The sequence below is a fragment of the Bos grunniens genome, chromosome 19 (assembly GCF_055505025.1).
Source record: "Bos grunniens cultivar Pamir isolate PY7600 chromosome 19, Bosgru_T2T1.0, whole genome shotgun sequence".
NCBI classification, from domain to species: domain Eukaryota; kingdom Metazoa; phylum Chordata; class Mammalia; order Artiodactyla; family Bovidae; genus Bos; species Bos grunniens.
The window spans coordinates 11,809,517-11,836,973 of NC_141183.1; the positions used below are offsets into that span (position 1 = coordinate 11,809,517).

The window sequence follows — 27,457 nt, forward strand, 5'->3', positions numbered from 1 at the left end:
GGTGATGAGGGAGGGGCTGATGGGGTCTGTGAAGACCGGGCCTGAGCCTAGTTCCTGCCGAGGGGGGACGTGTGGCCTCTCGGGTCTGCAGCCGAAGGCTTACTGAGGTGCGGCAGCATGCCCACGAAGGCTCTCCCGGCCTGGCCAGTCTGACTCGAGGACCAGCGTGTCTGGAGGGTGCTGGGGGCCCCCAGTCCTGCGACCCCACCATGTCTCCTGCTGAATTGAGGTACCTCCCGCAGTGTGCACTCAGTGTCTGCAGTGCCCCACCCCCACCCCTGCAGGTGAGAGTGAGGAGGAAGTGGCCCTTTGTTGATCCTTTGTTGACCTGGTACAAGCAGGGTCTGCCTGGACTGAGGGGAGAGGACACCAGGTTCACCTGAAGTCCCTGCCTCCCTGTCGCCCAGGCTCAACCCATGTGCTCCACAGCCCCCTATCATCCAGTTCCTTGAAGCAATACCCCCAGCTGGCCTGAGTGGCCACCCTGAGAACCCCCAGTGTGATCGTGGATGCCTGAGAGCATGTGAATCGGCCAGGGATGCATCCAAATGTATATCTGGTTCCGGGAGGAGTTGGGTGGGGCCTGAGCTTCTGAGATCCAAGCCGACTACCAGAGTGGCCAATGCCAGTCCAGGACCTGACCCAGTGCAGGTAGGGTGGAGGCCAGCCCGGACAGTTGGGCCATGTGTGGTTGGCACCTCGTTCCACAACACCCAGGTGCCAGGGTGTCCAGCTGTGAACACAGCACTGACCTCAAGGAGCCATCTGGTCTTGCTCCGCTTCAGAGCGGCAGTCAGGGAGGGTCACTGTCCGCTATCATCACCATGGTAACAGCCATCGATTTTTGTCCTGGTTACCCCTCTGGCCACCTGCCATTTTTTGCCATTTTGTAGGCAGGAGAAGAACACTGCTTCTCCCAGGGAGGAGCTGGAGGCTTTAAGGCCAGCAGGGAGGATGGGAGGTTGGTGGCTGATACCAGAGGGGTACCCCAGTGCTGTCTAAGCTCCGCGTCCCATCCTGGTGGCTCCCACAGTTGGCGCGACATCCCCGCAGCCCCTTGGCTGTCTGTCTTCCTGGAACGAGAGCTCTATATTCGTGCCTTGTTCAGGCGTATGCTAATTAGCTCTCAGAGGCGCCTTTCCGCTCTGGAAGCCACCAGAATAATTGAGCATTATGGAAATTTGCTTTAGAAAGCTTCAGGAGGCGGTGGGTGCTCCCAGCCAAGTTTGAGCAGCTGACCCCTTGGCTCAGAGCCCCTTGGCCACCAGCAGGGGCCTCGAGCTCCAGCTCCTCCTGGAATGACAGATCTTCAAGAAACGAGTGTTTTGGCCCCTCAGTGGCTGCCAGTGGCCCGAAGGAACACCGTGATCACTCGGCAGTGATGGTGCATCCTGCTCGCCGGGTTGAAGTCCGGCTTTGGGAGGACAGGGCTGGAGGTCTGGTCCCCAAGGAGGGTTGGAGGCCTTCTCTGAGCCTCGAGCACCATCTGGGGCTGCTGAGGACAACTCCGGCATGGGGCTCTGCCTGGGAAGAGGTAGGGAACACCAACAACCCTGCCCATCCCACCGGAGCGCACACACAAGTTAGGTTCGTGGTTGCAGTCACGGCCGTGCAGTCTCGGTCTCGCCTCTGGCTGGGGTGCTCGTGTCCTGGGGTGGCACAGCTTGACGTCTACTGGGGCAGAGAGCAGGTTACAGGACTGGCCTTCTGGGCTCCGGTGGCTCAGGGAGCCCTTAGGGACCCACGAGGGCAGGGACTCTGCGCTGGACATTCCCGTCTTTCCCACGTGTTCAGATCCGTCCTAGAAGCCTCATGTGCTGGGAGTGCCCGGTCTGGTCTGGGGTCACTGGACATTGCCCAGGTCCAGGCAGCTGGGGATCCGGGTTCTCATCAGCGTCTGTCATATTTGTAACGCTACTGAAGATACCCACTTTCTTGTCACATCAGCTCCCCTGAACTCCAACACTGTGCCTTCCCAGGAGCCCCCCACCCTGTGCTCTTGTCCACAGGGCTTTATGCAAGGCTTGTCTCATGACCAGGTCAGAGATGGGCACAGCCCTCTTTCAGTGAGAAGGACACGGGTATGGGGTAGGGTGGTGAGGAAGAGAGAATACAGTTGGGACCCCTGCCCCAGCCAGACATGGTCACCAGGGAAGAAGGGCATAGGCTGGAGAGAAAAGGGCACCACAGGTGGGTGGTTCCCTCCTGCCTGCTGGGGCTGGGCTCCACAGAAGGACGTCCTGTCTTGGTGCCCAGTTCCTGAAGCACTGCACCTGCCATCCTCCCGCTTAAAGAAGGAGGGTGTGGTGGGACCTCTGACGTCTAGATGGATGGCACCCAGATGCTTGGCTGTCGAGGTCACTATTGCTGACGGGGGCAGGTACTTGCCCGGCCCCTTCTCTGGGGCAGGGACTGCTGTGAGCTTTGCCAGTCCAGTCCCCCAATCAAGAGACCTGTGGTCTCACTGATTCAATCCTGGGATGGGGTACAAACGTGTACACATAACTGATGAGACAGGTCAGCCCGGGCCTGGAGCCCTTTTCCTGGGATGCCCGGACTGTTGGAACCTGTCGCCCCCATGATGGACATCTCCCAGCTGGTGGACACACACCAGGGTGGAGTCTGGTCTGTGCTCTGGGGGGTGGTCCCGCTGTGTGGCAGTGGGTCCTTGGGGAGGCCCCTCCATAGGTGGTTATTGGACTCCCGCCCCACCCCCCAGCCAGGGCTCAGCCCACCTGTGTCTTCCAGAGATGGGAACTGCCCTCTGTGGCCTCCCCACCCCGGGGCCCAGCCTTCTCCTCCTCCTCACGTAAATCAGGTTTTAGAAGTTCACTGGGTTGCCCCCTGGACACTGACATTGGAGGCGTTGCTCTCCTGTGACGGTCACAGTGTTATGGAGAGGGGACTGGCCCTCCATGCATTGTGCCCAGCCTTGGGGTCTGGCATCCAGGTCTTTACCCTCTTCATCCCATGCTGTCGCTAACCTTTGCTGGGGGTCAGCTCAGGCCACTGGCCGTCTCCATGGGAGCCAGCGCGAAGCTGGTTTCCTCAGGCCTGTGTTGCTTTGGCAAAAAAAAGTGTTCTTTTTTAAGCCTAAGTGGGTGAGAACTCAAATCCTTCCTGAAATCCTGTCTTCACTCCTTTGGGATAAGGAGCCTAGTGTTGTGGCCTGGGAGGGGCCCTCAAGTGGAGTCTGCCCCCTCGGCACACAGAGGGGGAGTGGAGCTGCCAAGGTCTGCTAGATGCCGGCCTGTGAACTGCCAGACCCTGGGGACAGGGCCACCCTCCCACCATCCTGGCTTGTTCCCAGTCTTCCAGATCCACACTCCCCCTCAGCTTCTTGTCGTTTGCAGATTATAAGAACATGTATTTTTTTTTTTGGAAAAAAGAAAAGCAGCTTGAGTCTTTAAAAATGTCAGCGTTGTCAGAGATGCAAGTGGAGAGGACTCTTCTGGATTTAAGAGGCTGAAGACTCTGACTCCCGGAGGAGAGATAAGAATTCTGGTGCCGCTGGAGGTTAATTCCTCGTAACCCCTGATTTAGCCTGTTTATGACTGACTTGTTCCAGATGCTCACAGAGCAGCATTAGATAAACAGAACGCTGATTTATTGAGAGAAAGACCTGAGGAGCTGGGTGTGTGGTCCCGGGTTGGGGAGTAGCTCTCAGGCGGGGCGCCATCAGGGCCCCTGCACATCGGGGCTCCAGGCCCCGCAATGCAGGCGCTGACGGAAGAGGGTCTGTGTCAGTGGCCGCCCTCCCTGGGTCAGGATGGCCGCGGGCCAGTGCACACGAGTCATGATCTCCAGCTGTAGAAGCTGACGTGCTGGCCACACCACGATGCTCACTACTGTCTTGGATGGTTCAGCCAAAAAATGTGTGCACGGTACATAACATGCGTGTGTTGGGAAGAGAGCTGGGGAGCCTGGTGGAGGGTGAGTGGGTACCTGCTTCACTATTTTTGCGGCTTTGGGGAGGTTTGGAGGGTGGGGCTGGGAGAAGTGTGTTCTGTCTTCTCAGCGCTGATGAGGACAGATTGACGGTCACACTGATCACAGGGCTGTGGGTAGAACCTGTGGGTGTGGCTACAGAACTGGCCTCCGTTCAAGTCCCCAAAGGGTCAGCATTCAGTGCCCTGAGGGACTGCCTGATGTCTCGTGGAGATCGGGTGGGAGGCAGGGCTGCACCCGGGCTGACCTCAGGCTTAAGAATCAGTGAGATGAGCCTCCCTGCCAAGCTCCACCCCGCCATCTCTGGGTCGTCCAGGGCCACAGGCCTCCTTTGTTCTCCTGGCCCGCAGGCGGCTCTCCTTCCTGACCTGCCTGGCCCACTTGCCCTTAACTCCACCCCATTCCTCACCGGCCCACGGTTTGTCCTCCTCTCCTGAGAAGGAGCATGGCCACCACGGAGGCAGGGCCTCTGGTTAACTCTCACCTGCAGCGGCACCTGCATGGAGCATGTGCTCACAAAACAACTGTCAGAGGGGTAAGTAAGATGAAGGTGAGCAAGTGCCCCAGGCTGCGAGCAGGTCACCTTCGTCACAGTAGCAACTCCCACATCAAGACACCAGCCTGCAGTTTCTAGAGTCTGTGCCTTTTAAAACTCTGGTACATGTAACTTTCTCTAGTCTCCTGGACTCTTTTATCTTTTCCCAAAGATCCCAATTTGGGGAAACACTTGAATGTTTCTGAGATCTGAGATATCAGTGGTGGATCGTACATCCCTGAACACATGTAAAGTGAGTGAAGACATCTCACTCCTGACTCTCGCCGCTCCTCCTGTATCACAGTGGGGCCCTGCCCTTTGGGCGGCTAGACCTGGCCTGGAGCTCCAAGCGAGCGGCTCCAGCCCCTGGCCTCCTGTGGGCCTTGGTCCTGCTCACGCCGCTCTGCTCAGGGTCTGCCCCGCTGCCGTCCTCCCGGGTGTGGGGCCTTCCCACACCGGGGCCCCCTTTTCCTCAGCCGTGCCCTCACCTTCCCGCACATGCCCACACTGCCTCTGTGCTGGCGGGGTCTCTAGGTTCTGCCTTCTCCTCCCCTTGGTGGGTGCCTTTGGGCCCCAGGCACTGGCCAACACTCACCCTGGCCGATGCCGGGCCCTTCCACCTTGTCCTTATCCTGAGGTTCTTGCCAGGGGCTGTGCACCATTCTTAAGAATCTGTTGGGAATTTTTTTGTATCAGTGGTAAAATAGAAGCAGAGCGACAGCCCTGGTGCTTTCCCTGGCTCACGATCCCTGGGTTTGGTAGAAGCCAGCTCCTACTAGGGGGCCAGTGGGGGCAAAGTCTCCCCTGGGGCAGCCCCCCACCCTCCTGGCTGAGCTCTGAAGCAACAGGGATGCTGAATCACCCCGACTTGCTGGAGAGGCAAGCTCCTCGTTGTGGAATCAATTCCTATTAGTATCTGCAGCCTCGTCTTCCCAGGAGATTTGGACGAGCCTGGAGCAGGGAGCAGGCCCTGCAGAGGTGGCAGTGGGTGCCTGGGAGGGGCGCTGGCTGTGGAGGAACCTCGGAGGGCCTGGCAGCGCTGAGGCTCCAGCCCCTGACGTGGTCACGGTGCTGGCCAGAGGCCCCCTGTTTACTCAGCTCCCCAGCATCCCCCCAGGATCTGCTGGCTGGTGGACTTTCTTTCTCTAAGAAGATGGGAAAAACCTCAAAAATCGTGTTGTGAAGATTGTTTACAAACAGAATTTAGAGTTGTTATAAAACTGCTTCCTAAAGAGAGAGCTGATTGTCACAGCAGCAGTGTTTGTAACAGCCTGAAAGTGGAAACACCCAAATGTCCACCGGCGGACATCAGTGGATGACTAGGTAAAGTGTGACCCCTTCCCTGGAATGTCATCCGACTAGGGAGGGAATGAAGCCCTGACACACTGCCGCCGGTGAGCCTCAAAAACCAAAAACACGCTCGGCGAGGGAGCTAGACACAAAGGTCTGCATCATGGGATCCCGTTGATAGGAGACACCCTGAGCAGGGAGATCCGTATAGACACTAGATGAGTGGTTGCCCAAGCCTGGAGGGAAAGGGGAGTGACCTCTGATGGGGACAGGTTTCTGGAGTGACGAGAACCTTCTGGAATTAGGAGCGGCGGTTGCTCAACCTTGTGACTGCCCTTGAGGACAGAGTGGCCTGTTGGGGGCCCCAGAGGCCGGGCTCTCCAGCCCTCCCTGTCCAGCCACCCTGGCTCCAGGGTTGTGTCCCTGTTGGGGGCCATGTCCCTACTAAGAGGCTAGACCAGTTCTTTGTGCGTCGTCACCCAGGACAAGGCCACCACCCTGGGGGACAAGGGCCCTGCCTGGCTCCCAAGGCCACCGCCCTGCCTCTTTTCAGGGGCCCACACACCATCTGCAGGATGCTTGGGCTCCCCAGCCCCAGGTGTCCAGAGCAAAGTGGATGGCGACTGTCCTGACATTGTCCTGGCCTAGTTGCACCACCCGCCAGACTGTGATGGAGGGAAAGGTGGTGACCGGCACATCGGCACATCGCCTGTGTCTGTGCGGAAGCACTGCCCCAGCCCCCGCCTTCCCCTGGGGGCAGGGAGCTGCCGTGTGTACCGGATTCCACGCTTAACCAAAGCCGGGAGGCGGGTGTTTGATGAGGTTACCGGGAGTACCAGGAATTTTTAAACTGAGAGCTGAAGGGCGTGCAGCCGGAGGTGACTCACCGCTGACCTGGTGGCCTCCTCGCAGGGTAAACACAGGGTGGCAGGGCCGAGGAGGGCGTCGCCCAATTCTCAGGTGCCTGTGTGTGTTTCTCATGTGGTTCTGTCCCGGGTGAAGCCCCGTGGCACCTGTGTGTGCCCTTCTCCTGTCTCTGCTCCCAAAGGGCCACTCTCGAACCCTCCTCAGTGCCAGGGTGGTCTGCCCACCGCCCCCTCTGCAGCACCCGGGGGCCTGGCCACCTGCCCACTGCCCCCTGTGTTCACACGTCTTGGGACCCTGGCAGGCCCACCAGCTGGTGGCACTTGAGCTGGTTACCCTGCTCGCCCACTGTTTGCTCTGGTGAGGCCAGGTCTGAGCTGCTACCTTAAACCTGGTTTTTTGAGTTTAGGACCCACCTGCACTGTAGACCCGGACCTGGATTCCCAAACAGGCCTTGTTCAAAGCCCACGGCCCCCTCTTCCCTGGGCGGGGTGGGCCTGCGAAGGTGTGCCCCCTCGTGCTGTCCTTTGAGCTCGGAGAAGCGGGGAGGCACACGGAACCCAGGGACGGGATGAGGCTCTGGCTGGCCCCCTGGCACCAAGGACCTTCACTAGCCCACCTCCCAGGACCCGGAAGGACCTTGGGTTAAAAAGGACCAGTGATTGTTCACGCCGACGCCTGAGGCTCCCAGCTTTCCTGGGGAGCTGAGTTCGGGGCAGAGCCTCATCTCGGGGCGGGGTGACCATCTCCTTCCTGCAGCTGGCCCAGTGCCCCCATGGTGCTTCGGGTCCACCGCCCAGTGGCTCGCACATGCTCACACCACCACCTTGCAGACGTGTCACGGGACTTACTGCAGTGGCTTGTAAAACACACTGTGTAAGTTCCCCGTGTGGACCGGCTTGTGTAACCACTGGCTTTTAGCTCAGAGCCCTGTGCCTGTTCCCTGCATGCACCCCCGGGGACTGGTGGGGTCTCTGGCCAGCAGAGGCGATGGGGTGCGTCCCAGTACATTGATGGAGCCTGGGGTGCAGGGGCCAGAATCCTCGAGAATCTACGCATACTCTTCTAGGCAACAAAAATTCCTTTTTTAAAGGATTTGCTGTTTGTTGTTGTTTTTGCCATTTTTCAAATGATCTTGAATTAGTTGTGTACGGCCTTTTAAGGAAATAACGTGTTTTCAGTTTGACCTGGATGTTAACTTACGATTCTGGGGCCACGAGTACGGCCCACAACGCCACTTACTGTGTTATTCATGCACTTCGTGGCACTTGAGAGAGCCCTTGGGGCCCGAGGGTGACCTGTGGGTTCAGACTTAGGTGCGCACCATTCTTGACACAGGACAGTGTCCCCACAGATCTGGGGGATCGTCACCCCGCTCGGGAGCTGCAGGTCTGTGCCAGGCGGGTCAGGGTGGCGGCAGCCTGGCATTGTCCCCTGGGCTGCCTGCTTCTGTTTGTCTCAGTGGTTCCTTTTCAGCCAAGGACAGGGACCAGGAACCTTCTGTCCCCTGTTGTCCTTGGCCAGGCCCCTGGGATCGGGGTGGAGAAGTGGATCAGGGCTAGGAGAGGGTGAGTAAGACTTGAACAGTATCCTGCTGGGGCAGGTCGACCTCAGCTCAGCCCTGGGCGCGTGGTTGACCATCAACCATGCTGACCACGAGTGGCCACGGTGGAGGCGGGGCCTCCTCGTCCCCAGGCGCCGCCCCTCCCTGTTTCCCTGCGCCAGACAGCACCGTCAGGCACAAGGTCAGGCTGCTCTTTGGACCCTGAGGGAAGTGACTTCCAGGGACTCTTGGTCCCAAATGGGTGTCCCCCGTACCCTGGTCCCAGAGCTGGCATCCTGGTGGCTCAGTAACGTTTATCATCTTGGGTTGGGGGTCATGTCCCGGGAGCTCCGGAGTCTGCCCCTGTTGTGGCGTCTCCCCGCCCCGTCCTCTCATCGCCCGCTCGTGGGTGAGCGTGGTCCTGGAGGCAGACCCTGTGTGGCCAAGCCCTGGTCCCTCTGGTCACTTAGCTTCCTGGAGCCGCGTGTCTACGGGAACATAGCCCTGGGGTGCTGCTGGGAGAGAGAAGGGAGCCGGAGGCTCACGCACACAGCCACAAGTGTGCCCATTCCACACCCACGTGCAACATGGCCACACACGCTCACACCCACTCTCTCTGCATTCATGCAGGCACTCACTCCCATACACACCCTGTGTACCCACATGCACACGCCTTTCCCCACTCACACCCACACAGACACTGCGTTCACACCCACGTGCTCACTCACGCTCACATGCTGTGGTATGGGCCCTGCCCGCGAGCACCCTTCACGGCCTCAGGCTGGGTCTGGGCGTCTTCCTCTCTCCACAGCAGCCGTGCACGGCCTGCTGCCTTTGGTGCCAGCCTGGGGTCTGTGTTTCCTCACGTATCGCCTGGGAGGGGGTCTCCTCTCCACTGGCACAGGCGGCAGGCTGGATGTTCAGCCCAGGGCCTGGTGAACCCCAGCCACGTGTGATCCGAACCCATGACCGAGGGGACCTGCCAACATGCTTGTATCTCCTCTTTTGGCTGCACCTCACGGCTTGCAGGATCTTAGTTCCCAGACCAGGGATTGAACCTGTGCCCTCAACAGTAAAATCGCCATGTCCTAACCACTAGACCACCAGGAAAATCACCCCCCAACCATGTCGCCTGATGGGGACGTGTGGTTGGCTTTGCGGGGCCTGTTCCCTAGCACACGACAGCTCCTCCCAGCCGCCAGATGACCTTCAGAGGAGCTCTCGTCTTTTCCTCCTCCCTCAATAGACATCCATATGTCCAAGGCGAAGCCAGTCTTTTGGGAACTCAGTCCAGCAGCACACTGAGAGTGAGAACTCAGAATTCAGACAGGAGGCAGGGCTCCAGAGCCTGCAGGGTGGAAGTGGGCACCGCAGCCATCTAACAGCCCACTGACCTTGGGCAGCCTGCCCCAAGGATTGGTGGAGTCTGACCACATGTGGTCAGTGGTCACCATGCCCTGTGGTCATCAGGGCTGAGAGCAGCTGGCGGAATGGCCTGATGACCAGGAGGAGCTGGCCTCCCCCAAACCCCACTTTGTTTCTGGGAGGGATCACCTGCATGCCATCCATGTGACCTTGGAGGGCAGACAGCGTTGTCCCTTTAGGGCAGGAGGCACAGGAACTGTTCTGCTTTCTAGCAAGCCTCTTGGAGACCAGGGGTGCTCCTCATGGCTGCCCCCCACCAAAGAATTCTCTGGATCATGTGAGCCCTGAGTGGCCTGGCCACGAGGGGAGGGACATCCTGGTGTAGGCAGCACCTCCGGGACAGTTAGTCAGCAGATCCCGAGGGCAGGGACAGGCCTTCCTCCATATGGCCACAGTGCGTGGTCAGCGCCTGTTTAGCAAATACTTGCCAGTGGAATGAATGCAGCCCACACTGCCCGTTCCAGACCCACTCTCTGCAGGGGAGGAAGTGAGCCATTTGTCCACGGAGGTCCTTTGTGCTGACTTGGTGGGTGTGGGCGGTGGCCCTGAGGGTCACTGGAGGCAGTTGTTGTGTGTGCCCCAGCTCGGAGCTTCTATACCACGGCGTTGATTTGGGGTGCTGGATGTTGGAGCTCTGCTGACCATAGCATGTCTTGGGCCATGGGGTCCTTCCCTCCACAGTCGCCCCACCTTCCACACTATGTCCCAGGACACACGGGCTGCTCGTCAAGGCTGCCGCCTCTGCCTGGGCCTGAGGTGGTTGGGGCAGTGGTAGTTGGCGCCTACGAGTGAGAGTAGATGCCGGTGCTCGTGGGATAGCAGGCAGGGTTGAAACCTGCAAAAGTAGGGCCTCTCATCTGACCTCTACCGTGAACCTCGGCTCCGATGCAGACACCCGCAAGCCCCCAGAGACACCAAGCAACTGTGCGTCCTTGTTCTAGAATTTCCCATCTCTCTGGGTGGCATCACCTGGAGAGGCACCCCTCCGCCTGCCCCCAGCGTACCCCTGCCCGCCTTCCGGTCCCTAGACCACAGCAACCCCAGAGCCCAGCCCACCGGTGCGTGCTCCCCGACTGTGGAGGGGTAATGGGGCAGTGATCCTGAGACTCTCGCTTCCCTTCTGCTTTTCTCTCCTGCCATCTGCCTTCCAGGGGACGTTCTCTTCCAGATGGCCGAAGTCCACAGGCAGATTCAGAATCAGCTGGAAGAAATGGTGAGTCGTAGCCTCCCAGGGAGGCCCGGGGAGGGAGGGGCAGCTGCAGGTGGGCTGGCGCTGTCGGAGGAAAGTGGAGGAGGTGAGCATGTGCCTCGCCGTGCGTCCCCTAGGGAGGCGTGTGCTGCTCTGGGTCACACTCGGGTCTGGGGCATACCCAGGGCCCAAGACAGAAGTCACATATGAAGGAGGTGACCATCGTGGGGCCTAGGGGTATACAGAAGGACCTGGGAGAGCAGGGCACAGGCCAGATGGGGTCTTACACTCAGCTGGCCACGAAGGCCAGGCTCCAGTTCAGCAGTCTCTCCCGGGGCCGCCTGTTTCCATGGGGCCACCAGGGTCATTGGCTCACAGGTCAGACAGGCTCCTCTCTCCCATGGGGGTACCCAGCGTCCTGGGCACCCTTGTCGTGGTGACCGGCCCCCTCTCCTAGGTGGCTCCCTCCCTCGGGGCGTACATCAGAGCTGACCTCTGTTTTCTCTCGGTACCAGCTGAAGTCTTTTCACAATGAGCTGCTCACACAGCTGGAGCAGAAGGTGGAGCTGGACTCCAGGTACCTGAGTGTAAGTAGCCCACCCGTTCCTGCTGGTCCACCTGCCCTGCTTGGGCTTTGTGTGCACACTTCTTCAGTCCAAGGGGTTTCCAGCTTCCTGTGAGCTCTGCATCCTGTAGTTTCCCACAGCTCCTCTGACATTTCGTGCCCCTTTGAGACCAAACGTGACCCCTTGGTGGACTCCTGCATCAGATGCCCCACACTCCCTGGTCCTCTGCCCCTGCCTCTCAGCTGCTTTAGTAAAAACGATGATGTGCAGTGGCCATCGTGTGGAACCTGCACGAGCTCCTCTGACCTGCTGTCACGAGTTTCCTTGTCCCGTCCCCTCCCCCAGGTTGACCGGAAGGGTGAGGGGCCTGGACTCCCGGTGCTCATTACACGAATTCACACCCTTCCCGCCCCGGGGTGGAAGAGGGAGGCCCAGCTGGCGGTCCTAGCCCTGATCTTTATCTCCAGGGTGCGCAGAGCTGAGGCCTCAGGTTTGCAGCCGCGCAAGTCCTGCCATCCACGAGCTTGGGCCTCCGTGGCCCTGTGGAGAGCGGGAGGGGCACGCTGGCTCACTGCCCACATTGTCTTGGCACTCGTTTCTCAGGCTGCCCTGAAGAAATACCAGACGGAGCAGAGGAGCAAAGGTGACGCGCTGGACAAGTGCCAAGCTGAGCTGAAGAAACTCCGCAAAAAGAGCCAAGGGAGCAAAAACCCCCAGAAGTACTCGGACAAGGAGCTGCAGGTAGGACCCGGCTGCACGTGCCGGGCGCTCTGCCTGCAGGGACACGCCGGAGGGCTCGGGCCCCTGTTATGGTGTCAGGACTCTCGGTCCTTTCAGAGAGCAGTGAAGGACAGGCCCTCCTGATGGATCAGACCCAGGCTCCACTCTCCTAGGGGATTTCCGGTGGGGGTGCCCCACGTCCCAGAGCTGGCAGCCCTGTCCTGCAGCCTCGGTGGGTGCCATGGCTCTCTGCCAAAGGAGCAGAACCCACAGGGAACCTTCCTGCCTCAGAGAGAGACCTCAGACCGCTACTCCGATTGACTCACAAATGCCCACGCCCAGCGTGGGCTCAGAGCCTCCATCAGGCAGACACTGGCCCGTTCAGCATCTCAGGGGCCCTGCGGTGTGAGGCAGATGGTGCTACAGGACACAGGAGGGGCAGCCCTGGTTGCAGACATTGTGTGCTGGGGTGGGGGCAAGGAATTAGGACAGTGTGGCCTGTGACAGGCATGGCCCCGATACACCTGACTCACCAGAACCCCGCCGCCAGTTGACATACATCGGGCCCAGACGCTGTTCTCCAAGGTCGTGCGTCCGAGGAGGAGAAACAGGACAGCCACCCCCCCCAACCCGGTCAGCAGTGGAAGCGCTTCCTGGGCACAAGCATGGGGTGACCGCTGGGGTGGACCCCTCCGCTCCTAAAGCCCTGCTCTTCCTGCCGGCCATCAGGGCAGCAAGTCTGGTGGCACCACATACACCATCGGGGCCTCCCTGCATGGCATGCCCCCTGGTGCCGACACCACTGCCCTCAAGCACCTCTGGAGCCCTCCGGGGCCACGAGGCTGCTCCTGGCCACTTGAGTAAGGCGTGGACAAGCAGGCCCCCTGCTCCCCCGGAGCGGCCCGGCCTCTGTGCCTTCTGCGCCTGGGGCTCCTGGTGGAGAGGATGGGCAGGGGACGACAGCTAAGTACCGCAACCCACCATGTGGGAAGCAGCCACGCCTGCAGGGGAGTGGGCTTCTGCAGCCCCTTCCTCATGAGTTTCTCACGGAGTTGCAGTAATAACCCAGCTCCAGCCTTTCTGTAGCATCTTTCACTTTCCCAAACCCATCCCCACCCCTCTTCTCCACCTGCCCCTTAGTCTCCTGAGGGTGCTATTGCAGTGTTAATAGCCTGGGTTATTCCACTCAGGGGCGGGGTAGGGCTGTGTTCCACCCTGTCCCTCCCAGCGTCCAGCACAGGCTGCTCACGTGGTGACAGGCAGTACGTGACCTTGTTCCAGTTATCTTCTAAGGGCGGGAAGCAGAGCGGCAGTCCGAGGAGTGTTTCTTGTTCCCTGGTGACGCTGAACCTGAGAGGCCAGGCTGGGGGTCGTCAGAGTCCCTCACCCCATGTCTGTGCGGCAGGGGGCAGGCGCTTGGTGTGCTCTGAGCCGGTGGAAGGTACACCAGCTGCCCGTCTCGTGGACAGTTCTGGTCTACCTGGTGGCCTGTGGGGATGCCCAACCCACTCGGGCATCTGAGGGCCCCTCAGCACCTGGGGCTGTTCTTTCTGATCCTTGGAACCCTTGCGGACCTGGCCCAGGAGCCAGGCTCTGATGTCTGCTTTGAGGGGCTGGGAGGGCCCTGGGACCTTCTGGTGTGATAGCCCTTCCCTCCCCACCATTTCCCCGGGAGGAGTGCCCGGCTGGCAGGGCAGGCGTGCTGAGTTGGCCCAGCCCTTCGCCTTGGCCAAGGTCCTGCGAGTCACAGAAAGCGGCTCATTAAAGACTCTTACTGAGGGAGGGCAGGACTCTGCTCTCCCCGTCTCTGTTTTTTAGAACGCCCCTCCACCTGCAGTGCTCCCACACAGGCCACCCAGTAGCAGATCAGCCGTGGGGGCAGCTCCATCCATCCAGACTGTAGTTCATGGCCCGGCCCTGGAGAGCCCGGCCTCACCTGGACCGCAGTGACCCGGCCGCTAGACGTGCCTGCTGCAAGCGGGTGTACTTGTGCACTGTCACCGAGTGGGGGTGGGTTCCGGACTGTGGACCCCTGGAGGTGGGGAAGGACCCCAGGCACTGGCGACCCCCTGCTCCCTCGGAGCCTCTGTGAGTCCCAGAGTCTCTGGCACCCTGGGGACCTTCACCAGGGTCTGGGCCATGTGTGGCCCAGTGGGCAGTATGTGCAGGTAGGGGTGATCCCGAGCCCCATGGCTGGCACAGGGCCCCCACCTGGGCATCTCCGAGCCACAGCCTGGGCTGACCTGAGCTGTGACACCCCTTGGCAGAGGAGATGGGACACCCAGACTGATGGAGTCTTGTGGCTCTGGTGTCCATCTGTGGGTGTGCGCCCAGGGCTCCCACAGGCAGGTGGCTCAGTGCTCCTGAGACAGGTGGGCTTGCCCGGGGCAATCCCTGGGGTCACCTGTGAGCCTTCTGGAGCCCCTGGCCCACTTGTTCCGCTTCTGACTAGAGCTCAGTGTGGACAGGACACTCACCAGGGAGGGTAGAGAGGCTTCTGGGCACCTGCCAGGCACAGGTCAGCCCTTGGAGCAGCCACATGCCTCCCCAAGGCGCCTCTGCTGCCGAGCGGCCCGTCTGCACTGAGCACTGAGGTGGGGCTGTACCCGCGGGTCACGCTCCACGGGTGGTGCCAGGGGAGACTGACCGCCAGTCAGCCTGTGACGGGTTCCCCGTGACGGGGACTGGGTCAGAGCCGGCCATCTTCAGGAACTGCTGGTAATTGAGACTGTGTTTTGGGATTTCCATGAAGAGAACTGATTTTAGGTCAGGAATTAGGCACTTAGAGGCATTTGGGGCGCAAATTAGGACGCGGGCTTCTTTCTAGAAGTAGGGAGCGCCCCAAGCGCTGACCACACGGCGAGGTCACGCTCCACACCTCTGTCACCGCCGGCTCACAGGCGCTGAAGTGCCACGGGGTGGTCGTGGAGGACGCACCGCGTGTCTGACAGTGTGTGGCCACAGGCCTCGTCTGGCGCTGTCTCTGGCCTGGGGTCCTCCTCCCCAGGCGTGGGTGCATAGCTGTATTGTAGCCTGAGTGTCAGGTTCTCCAAGCTTCGAGGTGATTCTGATGGGCAGCTGGCCCCCGGCTGGTCGGCGGTCTCCGGGGCTTCTGACAGAAGGGTCTGGGCTGGGGTGTGGCTGTGCCATGAGCCGTCCCCGGTGAAGCCCTTTGGGAAGGTGGAGCTGGCCAGGCTCTGGGTGCACGTCCCCCTCACAGATCCTGCAGGACCTGGCCAAGGATTTCTTCCGTTTCTGTTTCCCTCGGCCCCACCCCCAGCCCAGCTCTGATTAGGTAGGAGTCCTCGGCCTCTGAGGGGCACCGTGACTGTTAGAAAACCCAGCAGTCAACGTGCCTTTGGGATTCACATTGGTGTGTGACGTGTGACCAGCAGGGGTCATGGGGACAGAGCGCGTCCTTCCCGCCCTTGTGCAGGCTCTGAGGGAGGGGCCACTGAGACCGCAGTGGAAAGGTGAGAGCCCAGGAAGAGAAGGCTGGAGGCAGATGGGTGGGCATAGATGTGGGGCAGGGTCACCCCCAGTGTGGGCCAAACCGGCTTCCTGAGTGCAGCGGGCCAGGGCCCTTGACCATCCCTGCCAGCCCAGCACCAGGTCCTTAGCAGCCTGGTCCTTGGAGCTGCTGACCCTGGCAGGCTCCTGCTGTCAGGAGGGCAGATGGCCCAGCCACCCCAGCCCACCCACCCAGTGGGGTGGGGGTTGCCGGGGGACCCAGAACTGCTGAGAGCCCCCCTTGCGTCCTGAGCCATCCTCCGCTCTCCCTCTCTGAGATGCTGAGAGCAGGGCCTCGGGTGTTCTGTTTTGTGGGGTGTGGGCTGTTGCCAGGGCCTGTGTTGACTGCAGCAGGCAGTTCCGGCAGTCGGCTCCCCCTCCCTGGGCTCAGACTGCGGTCTGAGAAAGGGGAGAGATTTGTTCTATTTAAAGGGATGTGTAATTAACAAAGCAAAAACAAAATAACCATAATTTAGATCTTCAAAAAAGATAATGGCAGAGGCTGGTCCCGATAACACATGGTGTTTGACGGCAGTGGTTTAAGCCCCTTATGTGTCTGCTGTTCTTGTTATAAAGAGCTCTTCAGTGCGAAAGACATCTATGGACAAGACATCCCAGCAGTGGGATGTCTTTTTTACTTGGAGATAAGCAGAGGTCCTCTGGGTAAAGCAACTGAAAAGCCAGAGTATCCTCTTAGGGCTTCTGTGTCCCGAGATGGCATCATCTGCTCAGTCCTCCGGGGGACTCTGCCCCCCCGCCCCGTACCTACCCCCAGTTCCCCAGATTAAGCCCCCCCAGTGGGCTGCCTAGCTAGATAACACTGTGAGAAATCTGGAGCGACTTCTGCTTTCAGAGCTGGGAGGACTTTTGGGGGCAGCGCCAGGCACATGGCCCCTGTCTTTTTGCACTGAGAGGTGGGCACATAATAAGTGTGATACAGGAAAAGCGTTTTACTGGGCAGAACACATCTAGAGTGTTATTTAGACACGTAATCATTGCGCCAGATACTAGTGAGGTGTGTTGTGTTTGTCTCTTTCCTGCTGAGTCTTTGAAATTGGGTGTGAGTTCCGTACCTGCGAAACCTCTGGGGTCACGTGAGGAGGGGCTGCCTAGTTGGGTGGTGACGTTGTGTCTCAGCCCCTGAGGAACCTGAGACCCAAAGGGTCCAGAGACTTGGCCACCCAGCAGGTGGGCACGGGAGCCCAGGTTCTGCCCTCCTCCAGGTCCCAGGGCGGCAAAGCAGACCCAGGTGGCATGGATCCCAGAAGCCACCGGGCTCCCCAGCAGCCACCGAAGCCCTTGGCTCAGGGTGCTCGCAGATTACTAAGACCCATCCCCTTGGGCCTCAAGGCCTTTGTCAGCGTGTCCAACCCACTGGTGTGGACCAAAGTGGCCTCACATTCTCTATTTGGTCACGGAACCCTTTGCCGATCTAGTGATGGTTGTGGGCCCCTTCTCAGGAAAATGGGCAGCCTGGGCCCCTGGGTCTGTGTCACCCGCGAGGGGCACTGCGCTCTCTGCCTGAGAATGTGCCCACAGCACGTGCCCCATACTGCTGACTGCTGGCTTTTCCGCCTGCTGGCCTATGGGAAGGAGGGCGCACTTGCCCTCTGCTCAGCCCTGGTCCCCAGCCCTGCTTGGAGCTCTTGTGCTTAAGAGAGATTCTTAACAGTCCGCTGAACCGAAGGCTGGCCATCCTGTTCTTGGCCTGGGCACAGGGTCCAAGGGTCCAGGAAAGCCACCGGCTGCCCCCAGAACGTACCCAGTGACCGGATGCAGCTGGGGGCATCCCATTCCGGCTGTTCCTTTCTGTCCATCACAGCTGCCGGGGTTCCCTCCTTGTCTCCTTGGAGTGATGGTCATGGGCAGTGACAGCTGAGGGCCAAGGGTCCCTCTGTCATTCCCCAGCTGCAGCGGTTAGGGACCGCATGGGAGAAATTTGGAGAAATGTGGGAAAGCTGGGTGGCCTATTGGGTGAGGGAGACCAGAGCCCCGGGTGTTTGCTAGAGCGCCCCTCCCCCGCTCTGAGTCACCAGGCTGCTTGCAGAGGAGACGTGTGTCCCAATCACTTTTGTCTTCTCGGATTACAGGGCTGTTCAGCCCAGGGTGACTAAGTGGGAGCGTTCCGTGGGTCTTAAATGCTTTCAGCTGGGTGTTTCTATAGTGCCGTCGCCATAGCACCCGCTAAGCCAGGAGCAGGGGTGGGGGGTGGGGAGTCAGGACGCTGGGAGCCTGGCCACGGTGCCCCCCTGTGGCGGGGACAGGCTCAGGCTATTTTCTGTGGCCTGTTTGGAACCCCTCAGGGCTGTCAGGTGAGGCACGTTCTGTCCTCTGCCCGTCCCAGAGAGTGCGGGCATTCCTGCGTGTTTGGGAATGTCCCCTGCCCACAGCGGCCAGTGTGGCCTGGGGTGTCCTCCTCTCCCGCCCCTTTGGATACGAAGCTCCTCACTTGGCCTAGATTTCTAGGGTCTGCCCTTCAAAGTGATGGCCTCTCTCCGCAAGGAGGCAGCTTTGGGGAAGGTCAGGAGGGCTGGCAGTTATTCCTTGACAGAAGTGGCAGCCTGGGTCCTGGCCGGATGCTGGGTGAGGAGGAAGGGTCAGCTCTCCTGGGCCGGGCACCCCAGCCAGGGCGACGTCTCTCCTGCCCCGTCCCGGGCAGGTGTGGTCCTGGAAAGACACTGCGTGGCTCCGGGAGCCCCCGGGTCCCTGCCTGAGACCTGAGCTGCTTCTGGCCAATCTTGGGGCTTGTTTGAATAAATGGAAATCTTAAAAATAAACCGCCGCTTCCTCCCCCGGCACGGGAGGCTGCCAGGCAGCTAATGAGGCCAGCACCCCGCGCCAGCTCGCCCGGAGCCAGTTTCTCTCCCCTCCAGGGAGTGGGAACATTGAGGTGAAAGACGTTACCGCAGCCTGAAAACCCAGAAACCGGCTGCAGGACGGATGGGACGCCGGGCGGTGAGAGGAGGAGCCGTCCTCAGCAGCGGGCTCGGGGCGGGTGGACCCGGGGGGCCCACGTCCCGGTTTACACCGCTGTCCTGGGGTGACCGCTCACGGAGGTGTCTTCCTCCGCCCCCAAAGTCTCTGCTTAGGTGACCGTGGGTGCCTCCCTTGGGCTTGCCTTCTCGAGGCTCTGTGCTGACTTCTCAGGGCCTCAGCCTCTCTTACCCAGTCACCCCACGCCCACCCTGCCTCCCAGGCCTGCCTGGCACTGGAGCGGCACCCCGGAGGGTGGGAGGTGGTGACCCCAGGGACCGGCTGGCTGCGGCTTTTACTAGAGTTAAACCCCAAAGTTCTCCTTCTAGAGCTTTGCAGAGACTCTGGAAGCCCCTTAGGGGGTTCTCAGGATCACAGCTGAGACCAGGTGCAGCCATGTACTTGAGAGCAGGCCAAGGGAGGCATCTTGGTTCAGGGCTGGTTGAAGCCTGCAGGGCCACACCGATGTTCCACTGTCCCCCGGAGTGGGTAGGACAGCCACGGAGGAGAGTGGGCGGAGGCCCTGGGAGGTTTCGGTCTAATGCCGGGTGCTATTTAGGTGATGGGACGCGGGCAGCAGGGGCCTGCATCAGTGTCCCCGTCTCTGAGCGAGCCCTGCCCCATCCAGGCCCTTGTGTCCAGCGGGTGTTCCCACCTTCAGGCCTCTTGTCCACATGGGGGCTTTGGGGTGTGAGCCAGCCCCTTGGTGGGCAGCATCTGAGGGGTCCTTTCACACAGCACAGCCTTGCCTGCTGTGGCACCCCACATCTGCAGACTCCCCCGCTTCCTAGAGGAGCCACTCTGCAGGCTGAGGGGCAGAGGCTGAAGGTCTGGGTGTGCACGGGTTTCACCACGTGGGGCTCCGGAGCAGGGAGGCGGGCTGGTGGAGGCAGCCAGCAGGGCTGCCCTGAGGGCCTCTCCCCTCCTGCTCGAACTTTGTCAGGCACACCTCGTGGCCTGGCTGGCCCTGCAGCTGCTCAGGAGGGCCAGGGCGGATTCCTCCGGGGTCGGGGAGTGGGCTGGCCACATGGAGGCCCGTTTAAGCTCTCAGGGTGAGGAGAGTGGGGTTCAGTGTTGAAGGGAGGGTGGTCTGCACATGCAGCGGGGAGCAGGGTCCCTGTCCTGGTGAGAGTGCTGGACAGGCAGGCTCACACTGGCAGAGCCTTGAGCTGGGGACAGCGCTGGGGACGGCCCACACCCAGCAGGCGTTTGCCCTACAGCTGCACGCCGCTGCGAAGGGGGGACCAGGGAGGGGCCAGGAACAGCCTGCACTGCACCCACCCGGCTCTGCACCACCCACCCATGCTGAGTCAGAGCTGTGGGGGAGGCGGTGAGTCAGGCGGGGGAGGCCACCCCCTCGTGGCCCGGGTCTGCCCCTGCCAGAGGATGGGGCTTGATTCTGTGAAGGCTGGTCCCCTCGGCCGGCCGGCACGGTAGAGGGGGATCCCAGTTCAGGACAGAGGAGTCTGTGCCCCTTGTGGAGTGTGGAGTGGGCTTTGGGGAGAGAGGGGAGACAGGGAGGGGGCTGGAAGGCTCTCCTGCATCCCAGAGGCAGGGCCGCACATAGACGCGGGGGGCCTGCAGGCCTCCCTGGGACAGCTGCCCCGAGTCTTGCTGGGACTGTTACTGGAACTTTCCATCCTGCAGAACCAGAGCATTCTGGTGTGCTGTAGCATCGAACTGTGCGCTCTGCCCACTCCCATGGGATTCGTGCGTGAACTAGTCATTTTCCAACGCATAGTGCCAGCTGAGCTGTCCTGATCTTCCGACTATCAGGATGGCTTTTATGGTTGGTGTCTGGGTCTGAGGGAGCTGCCACACCAGCCTCACCAGGCAGTCTGCCACATGGTCCCCACACATGCAGCTGCCAGGGCACCAGGGGGCAGTGGCTCAGCGGGATAGTCTCTTGGCCAAAGTGAGTGGCCACACGGCCGAGCACCCACCCTGGTGGGCTGGCCGGGAGGTGTGCTCCGCCTCTGTGGGGCTCCTCAGAACGGGAGGTTGACGGGGTGTTGTCCCGTTGCGGGCTCATCTGCCTCTCCCACCCCCAGTACATCGATGCCATCGGCAACAAGCAGGGTGAGCTGGAGAGCTACGTGTCCGACGGCTACAAGACCGCCCTCACCGAGGAGAGGCGGAGGTTCTGCTTCCTGGTGGAGAAGCAGTGTGCCGTGGCCAAGAACTCCGCCGCCTACCACTCCAAGGTGGGTGCTTGCTCCGCACGGGACTGGGCCCTCATTGGCAGAGACTGCCTCCCTGGGGAACACGGGGGCGTGCCCCACCTTGAGCTGTGATGAGGGAACACTGTGCTGAATGTCCCGTGCATTTTCGATCTCCTCAGGAGGAGAGTTCTGGAAGGACAGTTACCAGGTCAAGGTTGCAGATGTTTTACAATCCCAGTAGAAATTGCCAGGTGCTTTTTTTGAGAGCAATTACACCAGTAACTCAAGCTTTCCTGGTGGCTCTGACAGTAAAGAATCTGCTTGCAATGCAGGAGACCAGGGTTCAGTCCCTGGGTCAAGAAAATCCCTTGGAGAAGGGAATGGCAACCCACTCCAGTATTCTTGCCTAGAGAATTTCATGGACAGAGGAACCTGGCTAGCTACAGTCCATGGGATCGCAAAGAGTGCAACATGACTGAACAACACTTCAAGTTTCACTTTTCACATCAGTAGCCCACTGAGAGGGTCTTCTCCAGGGAGCAAGCTCCTTGGGAGGTGCTGCAGTACCAGCCCCTATAGAGGCCAGCTTAGCCCCCCAAGGCCAGCACGACCCGGAGTACACCTCTCCCCTGAAAAAACGGATAGCTTCGGTGGGGCTTCTGTTCCCCATAGTCCACAGGTAGGAACTGGAGTGGGGTCAGAGCTGTCAGCTGGAACATTCCAGAATGTTCTGAGAGCTTAGGTGTAGTTAGGCAGCCCTAGCCAACCAGGGAGACCCTCATTTGTGTCCTTTTTCCGTAAAGGTGTTCTGGGGGCAGCACCTCACACGTGTTTGATCTGACTCAGCTTCTGGTCCCCAGGCTGGCAGATGCCCTCAGCCTCCACGGAGAGGCTCCTGCCTGCCTGGGCCTGCCCGAGGGCCTGCTGCTGCCACAGGTGCAGCGCAAGGACAGTGATGGGCCTTGTGTCCTCTGCAGGGTCGGGGTGGGGCCACCCCGCCACGTGAGACTGCATTCAGGTCCTGTGCCTGGAGGACTGGCTGGCAGCGGGGCGGTGCTGGCTAGAGCTGCAGTGCTCCGGCAGGGCCGTCGCAGCGCCCACGCGGCTCCAGCAGCCGTGCGGCAGGCGTGTGCGCCCTCTGGCGGCCGCTGGGCCCTGTGGCTGCTCAGGAGAGCGAAGACCCATCCATGATGGAAGGAAGGCAGGAAAGCCATTCTTTTCTAGGATGCCACCATCTCTGTTTCCTGCGGGAGGGCAGATCGTGTGTATGCGAGATGACTTCCCAAGAAACGACCCCAGCCCCCCAGGAGGTTTGAGAAAGGCACAAGCCCCGGGTCTGGGGCACCAGGGCATGAAAGCAGAGCCCCACTGCTATTCCTAGCAGCAGGCAGCTAACATTTCCCTGTTGTCTGGGTTCAGGCCTGACAATGACAGGGCCATCAACTGAGGGGGAGCCCTGAGTGGTCCCTGTTGGTGAGGGTTCCTGCTGACCCAGTTTTTCACCACCAGCCCAGACCCATCAACTGTTCCTTTCAGCCAGAGGCTGGATTGTAACTGTCTTCAGTTTGGGCCATTGCACAGGGAATGTGGCCACTGACATGTAAGCCAACTGCCCTGGCTGTTTTCCAGTTAAACGTTCTACGCAGATGAGCAGCCAGCCCTCATGGCCCCTGGTCTAAACCGGAAGTTGGGGGAGGGGCCCTGGCCTGCTCCAAAGGGCTGTTTGTCCAGCATCCCCCAGTTTTCCCATGTGGGCGCCACCTCCCAGCCCCAGACACAGGTCAAAAGAAGTGGGAAGATAAGTGAGGAGAGACAGGGCTGGACAGACCCATCCAAGGTCCTGGAGACCTTGACTGCCCTAAGCTCCACCCAGGGTGGGTCTGGGGTCTGCATGGAAACACAGTTGTATCATGTGCTGCAGGTAGGGTAGCCCACGTCGGCCAGAGGGCTAGGACAGGGGAGGCAGAGCCGTCTCCAGGGCCCTAAGTGTGTCCATGCCATGGGTCCAAGACCCCTGAATGGGCTGCAGGGGATCTCAGGCTAGTGTCTTGCTTTTGGCCACCCCCTCACGCTGGGACCCTGGTCAGGCCTGTGGCTTCCTCGTGCTTTGTCAGGCCCTTGTGCCCTCTGGCCCCCTGTGTCCTGGGCAGACCCTGGAGCACACTGGAGGGACAGCTGGGCTCGAGGGCCCCTGGGTTGGGGTGGGAGGCCCTGGGCAGCTGTGTCCCTCCCCAACAGTGCCCTCAATCTACCTGAACGGCACTCTTCTAGTACCTCATGGTTGGCCCACGAAGAGCCTATCCTGTTCCCTGGCTGACCACGTGAGCTCCTGTTCTTTCAACTCTCTCAGGCCCCTGGGGAGGCCCCTCTCAGGTCAGGCCTTGGTTTGACCTCATTCTGAGAGGTCTCTCAGCTGAGGGGCATGCTGTACCATATCCGGCCCCTTTCCCAGGTCAGGAGTCAGGGACTTAGAGGTGGCTCACCTGGTTGAGGCACCCCACCTGGCGAAGAGCAGCCCCAGCCAGGTGTGCCTACCTGGGGTTGGGTGTGTCTCTTCAGGAGCCACCTGGTGCCAGCTGGGAGCCGAGGGGCTGTGTCTGTGAGGTGGACCACAAGCCCTGGGCTCTCCTGGCCCTGCGGGGAAGCCCCCCCAGCTGCGGAAGCCTGAGCTGGCCCTCACGCCCGCCCTGTTCGGCTTCCTCCACTCTAGGGCAAGGAGCTGCTGGCGCAAAAGCTGCCGCTATGGCAGCAGGCCTGTGCCGACCCCAACAAGATCCCCGACCGCGCCGTGCAGCTGATGCAGCAGATGGGCAACAGTAACGGCTCCATCCTCCCCAGCGGCCTTTCGGCCTCCAAGTCCAACCTGGTCATCTCAGACCCCATTCCAGGGGCGAAGCCCCTCCCGGTGCCCCCTGAACTGGCCCCATTTGTGGGGGTAAGTCCTTGCTTCAGAAAGTTCTGTGGGTGTGGGGGTGGTTCCCCTTGGTGCCAGTGGTTGGCATCCTGGGGTGCCCTAACAGGGAGACCTTGCCGGGCTCAGGCCCTCCTGCCACACCACACCCATGTCACCTCTTGTCGACAGCGGCTGTCTGCCCAGGAGAACGCACCCGTCATGAATGGCGTCTCGGGCCCAGACAGCGAGGACTACAACCCATGGGCTGACCGCAAGGCCACCCAGCCCAAGTCCACGTCACCCCCGCAGTCTCAGAGCAAGCTGAGCGACTCCTACTCCAACACGCTTCCTGTGCGCAAAAGTGTGGCGCCCAAGAACAGCTACGCCACCAGTAAGCGCTCCACTGGGGCCCCAGGCCCACCTGGCCCACAGCAGTCATGGCATCCCCGAGGGGAGGCTGGGGGGAGCCTGGAGGCTCACGGGCACGCGTGTGTGCAGCACCCTGGGGACCGCTTTGAGATTTCCATCCCAGATCCTTGAGCTTGACCGGGCTCCCCCGTGAAGTGAGTGTGGCAGGGCAGGGCAGTGCAGGGATGCCAGCAGCTCAGCCAGTGACAAGAGCGGGTGAGTGTCGCTGGAGAGCACTTTGCTGACCGTGGGACCATTCCTTGCCCTGCCTCCAGCACGTCTGCTATGGACGGCACCCCCCCCTCCTGCAGCCCCCCCAGTGGGCCTTGGCTTGTGAGGGTCTCCCCATTAGCAGATGGGAAAGCTGAGCCTAAGACCCAGAGAACTGCCCCAGCTAATGAGCGGCAGGTCAGAGGCCGCATCCACACACACCCCAGCTCCCAGCTCCTTCCGGAGTCTGAGCCAGACAGCCCTGGAGGCCTGGCAGCCATCCATAAGTGTGGAGCGTCCACCTCCAGGCCCACCTGGGGGCTCCGAGCGTCCCATGGTCAGACAGCCGAACTGACAGGAGGGTGACTGCGCCCTTCCCCGCGTGGGGTGGAGCTCCCCCTCACACCTGCCCTGATGTTCCCGGCAGCTGAGAACAAGACCCTGCCTCGCTCGAGCTCCATGGCCGCCGGCCTGGAGCGCAACGGCCGCATGCGGGTGAAGGCCATTTTCTCCCACGCGGCCGGGGACAACAGCACTCTGCTGAGCTTCAAGGAGGGTGACCTCATCACCCTGCTGGTGCCCGAGGCCCGAGACGGCTGGCACTACGGCGAGAGCGAGAAGACCAAGATGTGAGTCCGGCGGGGGCGTCAGCCTCCTGACCCAGGTCCCTGCATCCTGTCCCTGGGTCCTCCTTCAGACCAATTATCCAGGTCCCACGGGTCTGTTAGGAGAGACAGACCCCCACCAGCCCTCACTTTTATGTCCCTTGACTCAGCCCAGCACCCCACCTGTGCATATGGCCTCCCAGTCAGGAGAAGCCAGCCTTCTACCCCAGAGCCTTTCTGTGCATGTGAGCCACCCTTGTGAGGGTTCCAGAAGTGGCTTTGAGTCACGGGCCACACCTTCACAGCTTAGTTTGACACTTGTTGCCAAGAGGCTGTGCCAATGCCTGGCTCTCGCTCAGCCAGAAGCTGCCCAGGTCAGGGGCTGTCCCTTCCAACTGCTCCCACCACCACCACCACCATCGTGCGTGGGTCTTTAGGTGGGCTGAGAGACCCCTGCCCAGGGGTCAGCCTGCCTCCACCAGGGAGGGAGAGGCTGGGCTGAGCTTGGCTCTGGCTTCCTGGCAAGCGCCATCCTGGGTGGGGAGCTCTGAGTGCCAAGGGGCACCCTCCCCGTGGGGGGCTCTGGGCGGCCTCTCCTGTTGGGTCTGTGGCTTTGCAGCCATGTGGAGCTGAGCCAGGAATCCCATCCTGCTTGCTGAAGAAGTTGGAGCCCTGCTTGGTCCTGGCACCTTCGCTCACCCACAGCCCCACTCCTGTCCAGGGCAAGGTGGCCCAGAGCTGGATGGATGCCCCAGTGGGGTCTCCTGGTCTCCCTGGAGTGTGTGCACGCACCCCCTTCTCAGATGCATGCAGCTGGGCAGGGGAACGGGTGGGACCTGGGGCCAGCTGACGCGCTCTGACGGGGCCTCCTGTTCCAGGCGGGGCTGGTTTCCCTTCTCCTACACCCGAGTCCTGGACAACGACGGTGGGGACAGGTTGCACATGAGGTGAGCGTGCTGGCGGGCAGATGGCCTGTAGCTCGGGGCAGGGGCTGCACACTTGAGACCCTTGGGTCCAGGGGTGTGGAGGTGCTGTGAGGGGTGGAGGTGTCTGAGAGCTGGGTGAGGCGGGGCGGGGGCTCACCCGAGATGGCAGCAAGGGTGAACTGGGCTCCCCTTACCACCCTGGCATGCCTTACACTCTGCTCTTAAGAGGGGGCGGGGTGGGGGCTGGGGGGGGCCCAGCTGGGCCCGGCTGACCACCCTGCCCACCCCCACAGCCTGCAGCAGGGCAAGAGCAGCAGCACGGGCAACCTCCTGGACAAGGAGGACCTGGCCCTCCCGCCCCCTGACTATGGGACGTCCTCCCGGGCATTCCCCACCCAGACGGCTGGCGCCTTCAAGCAGAGGCCCTACAGCGTGGCCGTGCCCGCGTTCTCGCAGGTGAGTGCGGGGCCGCAGCGGGGGCTGTAGGCGGGCGGGTTCAGGGTGCCTCCCCCAAAAGGCCTAGTACTCGGAAGCTTTGGATTCGGCCTTAACACCCCTGCAGTGATCTGCTCAGGGGTCACAGCTCAGCATCCTCTATAGTCTCAGGGCTCCAGAGAAGCGCGGTTACCCCTCTGTCTGCCCTTCCCTCAGCCTGGGGATCACTCTGGATGCCACCTCTTGGGAGGAGGAGCTCCTTCCCTGAGACCCAGGAGGCTCCTGCAGTCGTGGGTTTGAGTGCAGATGGATGGCTACCCTGTCTCTGCCTGAGACGTGACCAGAACCTTCTAGTTAGCATGTCTGGGCTCTTAGGAGGCAGGGCCAGCCATGTGTGGTCCATCTACCTGGAACCAGGGAGCCAGAGGGAGAAGATCAAGGCTTGGGTACCCGGCGGTCCTCCAGTGCAGGGTGGTCTTCAGGTCAAGGTGGGCCCGTGATGTGAGTGTGGATGGTCCCCACAGCTCTGCTGGGAAGCTCGTGGGTTGGAGAGGGCCCAGACTTCCAGGACGTTTGCTGTGGTGGCACGGTGGGCAGGGGCCAGCAACTTTGTTCCATGCTGGTCTCCAGGTCAGAGCCTCACTCTGCCTGGGGGCCAGGGGACCCAGGTGGCAGGAGAGGAATCAAAGAGAACTCCTATTTCTCTAGAATTTGGGCAGCCAGAGAGTTGACCCAACAGCGGGGGGTGGGGGCGCTCCCAGGGGGCTCCCATGTTGACAGTGTGACGTCAGAAGTGGGCAAGGCAAGGAAGGGCTCTGGGTACGTGGTGGCCGACTCGCCCTGTCCAGATGTCTGTGTCTGGTGGCTGTCGTGAGCGGCCTCACCCACCCCTCCCTGCCACGAGGAGGGCTCAGCTGGTGTGTGCTGTATGAGGTGTCCAGGGTGTCTTCAGGGAACTGATGATTTAGGCACAGTGAGCACGTGATTTGAGACAACTTAGGTGGTGAGTGGGGCGAGGTGGGTGGTGTGGCTGGGCCTTTGGATGGAACATTTTGGAGATAGTGAGGCTGGGTCAGGGCGAACAGCAGGGAGGGCGAGGCGGATCCAGCCTTGGGGGAGCCATGGCACCTCAGGGGTCACGGGGCCCACTTGCTGAGCTGTGAGACACCCCGGTCCCTCTCCAGCCCTACCCAGGCCCCATGGCACAGCTGGCCAGGCCTGGAGGGGTCTGACCACTGCTTGCTGCTCTTGCATT

At 61.0% G+C, this 27,457-nt stretch overlaps 1 protein-coding gene across 6 annotated transcripts in view; it reads left to right on the top strand.

Annotated features, from left to right (window-relative positions):
- The window catches only part of BAIAP2 (BAR/IMD domain containing adaptor protein 2), a 63,589-nt gene that overhangs the window by 26,969 nt on the left and 9,163 nt on the right, over positions 1-27,457 (top strand). For all 6 annotated transcript variants that reach the window (XR_015146853.1, XR_015146854.1, XM_086355302.1 and 3 more), the window contains exons 4-12: positions 10,757-10,818; positions 11,310-11,381; positions 11,964-12,101; positions 20,615-20,767; positions 23,436-23,660; positions 23,808-24,009; positions 24,664-24,865; positions 25,720-25,788; positions 26,061-26,223. Coding sequence is in view for 4 of the 6 variants with exons in the window: in XM_086355302.1 (XP_086211428.1) it covers positions 10,757-10,818; positions 11,310-11,381; positions 11,964-12,101; positions 20,615-20,767; positions 23,436-23,660; positions 23,808-24,009; positions 24,664-24,865; positions 25,720-25,788; positions 26,061-26,223 (1,286 nt within the window). In the remaining 2 variants the exon portion in view is untranslated. The remainder of the gene's footprint in view (positions 1-10,756; positions 10,819-11,309; positions 11,382-11,963; positions 12,102-20,614; positions 20,768-23,435; positions 23,661-23,807; positions 24,010-24,663; positions 24,866-25,719; positions 25,789-26,060; positions 26,224-27,457) is intronic.